The sequence below is a fragment of the Plasmodium reichenowi genome, chromosome 2, assembly GCF_001601855.1.
Source record: "Plasmodium reichenowi strain SY57 chromosome 2, whole genome shotgun sequence".
Taxonomy (NCBI): Eukaryota; Apicomplexa; class Aconoidasida; order Haemosporida; family Plasmodiidae; genus Plasmodium; species Plasmodium reichenowi.
In genome coordinates, this window is record NC_033647.1 from 404,901 (window position 1) to 410,727 (window position 5,827).

At 19.8% G+C, this 5,827-nt stretch overlaps 1 protein-coding gene across 1 annotated transcript in view; it reads left to right on the plus strand.

Moving 5' to 3' along the window:
• Positions 1–5,468, plus strand: part of PRSY57_0211400 (hypothetical protein) — a gene marked incomplete at both ends in the record, with an annotated part of 12,394 nt that extends 6,926 nt beyond the window's left edge. The window contains one exon of the mRNA XM_012905548.2: positions 94–5,468. Within this exon, the coding sequence (XP_012761002.2) occupies positions 94–5,468 (5,375 nt within the window). The remainder of the gene's footprint in view (positions 1–93) is intronic.
• Positions 5,469–5,827: the final 359 nt, after the last annotated feature.

Here is a 5,827-nt window from a genome sequence, read left to right on the forward strand (position 1 = left end):
TATGACATATCATATATATATATATATATATATATATATATATATATATTTATTTATATATATATAATATTCTTGTTTGTTTTTTCGCCGCAGGAGTTGGGATTTCAATTATTTCAAAAGAAAAGATCGAAGAAGACGAAGAAGAAAGCTTTTACAATATGAAAGATTTTTGCATTATTCGGATGAGCGATTATATGTATTCAAGAAGAAAGAGGAAAAGGAATATATTAGAAGATGATAGTAATATGTTGATATTAACAGGAAACCTGCCTTTAGATTTTTGTTTGAATTTAGTCGAGAAATTAAAATGTTTAAGTTTATGTGTTAGTATAGTTTTACGAAGTTTAATAAAAAAGAAGAATGAATATACAACTAAGATAAAGAATATAAAAGATGTATCCATAATAAATTTATATTATGATTATACGTTAATTATGATAAATGAGATAAATGAGTTTTATTCTATATTAAATTTTATAAACTTTAGTATTGAATATATGTTAATATATTGTATAATAATATGTGATTATTATAAAAATAAAAGTATAATAAAAAAAAAAAATATAGGAAATAAGAAAAATTATATATATTTATCTAGTACATTATTTGATTTATTAATTAAATGTAATTTTATGAGAACATATTTAAGTTCAACCTATCGAAATATATTAAAACAATGTTTGTTTAATATAATAAGATCCGGGAAATATATACCTATAGAATTTTTTCAAGGATACATAATACATAAGAATGAATTTTTAGCTTTGTTTTTAACAAAAAGAATTGAAGAAGAAGTTTTTTTAAAGAAAAAAATGAAAGTAAAAGAATATTATGATTATAATAATAATAATAATAATAATAAAAGCAAGACCGATAATAATTTATTAACACATCATCATAAGTATGGTGATTTTATGGCTTCATCCGAAAAGCGAGCTGAACATTTTATAAATGAAAATTTAAAAAATGCTATGATAAGTATAAATATTTACAAATTGATTATTTTATTATATAAAGCTGATTATTATCGTTGTACTAGTACATTAATATGTTTATTTATTGATTCCTTTTATAAGACATTAGGAGGAGATAAACATAAGAATTTAATTCTTAAGGATGAAGTTATTACAGATACCAAACAAGGAAAACACGATGTGAAGAAGAAAAATAACATGGATATAAATATTACTATTAATAATAATGATAAAATATATAATGATAATACTGTGAATGTGTATAATAATTCTTATAATATTTTTTCAAATGATCTAATGAATGACAAAAGAAAAAATGTTAAAGTACTAGAAAAGCACTTGAAAATGCTATGCGATAATTTTTTTAATTTAGAAGAATTTTATTCGAGTAATATTATAATTAATAATATGGATATTGAATATACTTATGATTATTTTATTTTATATGAGAAATGTTTTTTACCTATAGAAAGGATAGTTCATGTAAATTATTTGAAATATTTATATAAGAATAATGAAAGGAAAAAAAATAAAATTCGTAAATTTCTTATAACATTATTAGAATATTCTAGAGATATAAATTTTCATTTTTTTATTTTTAATTTAATATTATATAAATGTAAAAATGAGTTTCCTTGTCCTATATTTGAATTACACATTTCTCAATATTTATATTTCTTTGTAAAATTAAATGAACTTAATATTAAAGATGCTTATATATATTATTTTAATAACTTCAAGTATCAAGATATGATTATATATTTTTCTAGAAAGGCATTTTATCCATGGGAAACCAATGTAGAACAACAAAAAAAACAAACCTTATCATATATATATAATGACAAAATAAAGGAAACCAAAAAGAATAATAGTTATTATGAAATGAATAATCGTATATATATGGATGAACAGGGATATACAGATATAGAAAATGAACGTTTAAAAAAAAAAAAAAAAAATAAACGATTGAATGAAAGATGTGGTACAAATACATTGGATGATGCTATTGTAAGTGATTATGGAAATAGTTATGATAAATATAATACTAGTATGAATAATAGAAAGAGTTATATAAATGAGATGAAAAAGAAACAGAATAATAAAAAAAAAAACATGTTATTTGTAGATGGAAAAAATATGGAAGGAATAGGAAGAGAAAATAAAAATATGAATAATATTATTTATAATAGTTCATATAGTAATATAAATAATGATATATATAGTGTTGATAATATGACATCTGTTAATAATACAAAATATTTATCAGGAGTCCCAAGCTATGCTCATGTACTTATTAGTAAACAAGTAAATGAATATTATCAAGGTTTACCTAATTATAATAATAAAATGATGATGATAAAAGGTTCCCATATAATTAATGAATTACCAAGGAATAATTATATATATGAAAATAATTATATAGGAGAAAATTATCTTATGACGAATCCATTATATAATAAAGAGACTAAAGATATTTTTTATACAATATATAAATATTTATTTAAAATGATTTCTTATCCTAGTTTAAAAAAGAGAATGGAATTTATTGATAATTGTATGAAGACCAAAATATTCGTCATTCGTAAAATGTGTAATTTTAAAAATAAACCATTTTCTTCTATTAAAAAGAATAATAAAATGAACAGAGATAGTAGTCATGTTGATAATATCTCATCGTATTATAATGATGATGGTGATGATAAAGGTTTAAAAAAAAAAAAGAAGAGAGAAGAAATAGGATTAGGAGGAATTAGAATAAGAAATGATGTTGATAAGAACAGAACACATGATGATACTATAGATGAAAAATATAAGAATAATAGAAATTATTTATTTTTTAATGATGTAGATGTTTTATATAATAAAGAGCAACTTGGACATTATATGAATAGTTTAGATGATAATAATGATAATATAATACGACGTTCGCATGTTTCGTCATGTTCTTATCGAAGAGCACATAATAATATAAAATATGAAATAAAAGAAGGAGGTAGCGATAATATATATACAAGTAATATAAAAAGGAATAAGAAGAAAATAAAAAATATTGAAGAAATTTTTAATATTAATAGTATGTTAAATAAAGAAGCTTTAAAAAATTATTATACAGTAGATAAAACAATATTATATGATGAATCATTTAGTAAATTATTAAAAGGTATCTTTGAAAAAAATAAATGTTTATTTAAATTAAAAGAAAACTATTGGTCGAAACAAAATTCATATTATTTACATTTAAAAGATATAAAAAAATGTCGAACATGTTTAAATTATCAAAGATTATTATTTCATGAGATTATTAATTTATTTGTTTTTTATGTTTATAAATTTTGTAATTGGGATGTTTTAAAAAATTATTTCGATATATTAATAAATGGTTCTGAAGAAGCTATTATAAAGGTTTTAGAACATTTTCGAAATATTAATAAGGAACAAATAGATGTAATTAAAAAATCATATAATAATATGTATGAATATTTATCGAAAAGTAAATATGAGCATATAGATGATATTATAAATGATTATAATAACAAAATTAATAATATGGAACGTAAAATAAATATCCATCGTATTATTAATATTATAGATACGTTTAAAGAATATTTATTATTAATACAACAAGAAATACATACAAAAGAAGGATTAAAAAATCATATATATGGAAACAGTAAAATATTATTTAAGAACTTCTTACCATCATTTAATTTATTAAAATTAATAATATTGTGTGATAAGAAAAAAGAAAAAATTGAAAATTTGAACACGAATTGCTTTTCAACAGTAAATAATATGTTAAGAAATGATATGATTAAAGGAAGTACATTTTATTTTTCAAAATATTCTTATTGTTTTGAACGATTATTAGATTATGCTTTCTCATTAACAATTACTTTTGAAAACATTAATTTTATTATTAATTATATAGGAGATGTTTTAAAATTATATCAAGTGGATTTTAAAAATTCCTTATATCTTTTAGTTATTATAAAATTACATAAATTTATAAATAACTTATTTGAAATAACAAAAGTAAGAGAAATACTTAAAACAAAAGTAAGCATATTAAAAAATAATAAATATTATGAACGTATTAAATTATTATATCTTTTAAATTGTATTCCTCTTATATATCTAGACCCACATATGAATGTTATATTAATAAACGAATCATATGAATACAAAATGAATGATGATGATAAAATCATCTTTTCTAAGTTATCACCATTTTCTCTAGTAAGTAAGGTAGTAAACCATAAATTGAGAAGTGTATATACATATCATGACTACACCGATAATTTGGAAAATGAAGAAGATATACACAAAAACAAAACATCCAACTCTATAAATGATGATACAAAAAAGAAAAATGATGATCATATGTCGTATGATGATTCTTCATCAAATTATCCAAAAGATATATCATATGATACATGTGGTGTATATAATACATATGATGTATATAATACATATGATGCATATAATACATATAATGCATATAATACATATAATACATCTGAGGGTTCATGCCGTGATCATAATGACAATGGTAGTCGTCCTAATGATGTTAAGCAAATGAAGGAAAAGGGCATCCCAAACGTATCGAAGGAAAAACAAAAAAAAAATGAAAATGTAAATATAAAGAAACATATAAGTAAAAATAATGAAAATGACGAATCCTATAATATTCATAATAAAATAAAGAAGGATAATATAGCTATTGATAAGGATGATAGGAAAACATTATATTATTTATATAATGTAAATTATTGTTTTAATGATCAAACGAATAATAATAATATGAACAATTCAGCTATATTTTGTAATGGTCATAATCCAGAATTGGTTGTTTTAAGTTATAAAAATTATTGTTTTTATATTGTATGGATTTCTAATTTATTATTAAATCATAAAATAGAATATGAATCATTAATATATGTATATTTAAAAATATATAATAATACAAAACATCAAAAAGCATCATTATTAGAAGAACATGAAATTACCATTATTTTATATTATTTATTTACTATGTGGATTAATGGAGATAAAAATAATTCCTCTTTTTTCTTTTATAATGAAGAAAAAAGTTATCATGAAAAAAATAATCTTGGCTACTTTTTAAAAGATACTTATGGAAATTTACAATATATAAATAATTATTCTTTAATTACATTATTAAAAGAATTATTATCAAGAGCAGAATTTTATTTTGAATATACATCAGATGCAGCATCAAGAAATTACGATATTAGTTGTATAATTCTTGATCCTTCTATATATGATAATGAAAAAGTAAAAAAATCGTCAGTAGATATTCTAAAAAAATTCTTTGATAATATATACATAACATTTAATGATGTTCTTATTAAAATACCATTCTTAAATCAAATTTTGGAATTCCAAAAAATACACGAATTCTTAAAGAAGTTTAAAATATATCTCGATGAAATTATTTGTCGCATAACATTGACCGAGGGAAACTATATCTAAACTTAAAAAAATATATATATATATATATGCAAACACATACTCATATATCTATTCAATGTTTTTTTTTTTTTTTTTTTTTTTTTTCCTTGCAACATTGGAAAATATATAACCATTTTAAATAAAATAAAATAAAATAAAATATTGTCACTTTTAAATATTCAAAAAAAATAAAAATAAAAATAAAAAATAAAAAAAAGATCTACATATATATATATATATATATATATATATTTATTTATTTATTTAATTACACACGAACATATAACCATTTCATTTACACATTTACACATTTACACATTTACACATTTACACATTTACACTTTTTGTATTTTTTTTTTTTTTTTTCTTTGTAACATTGG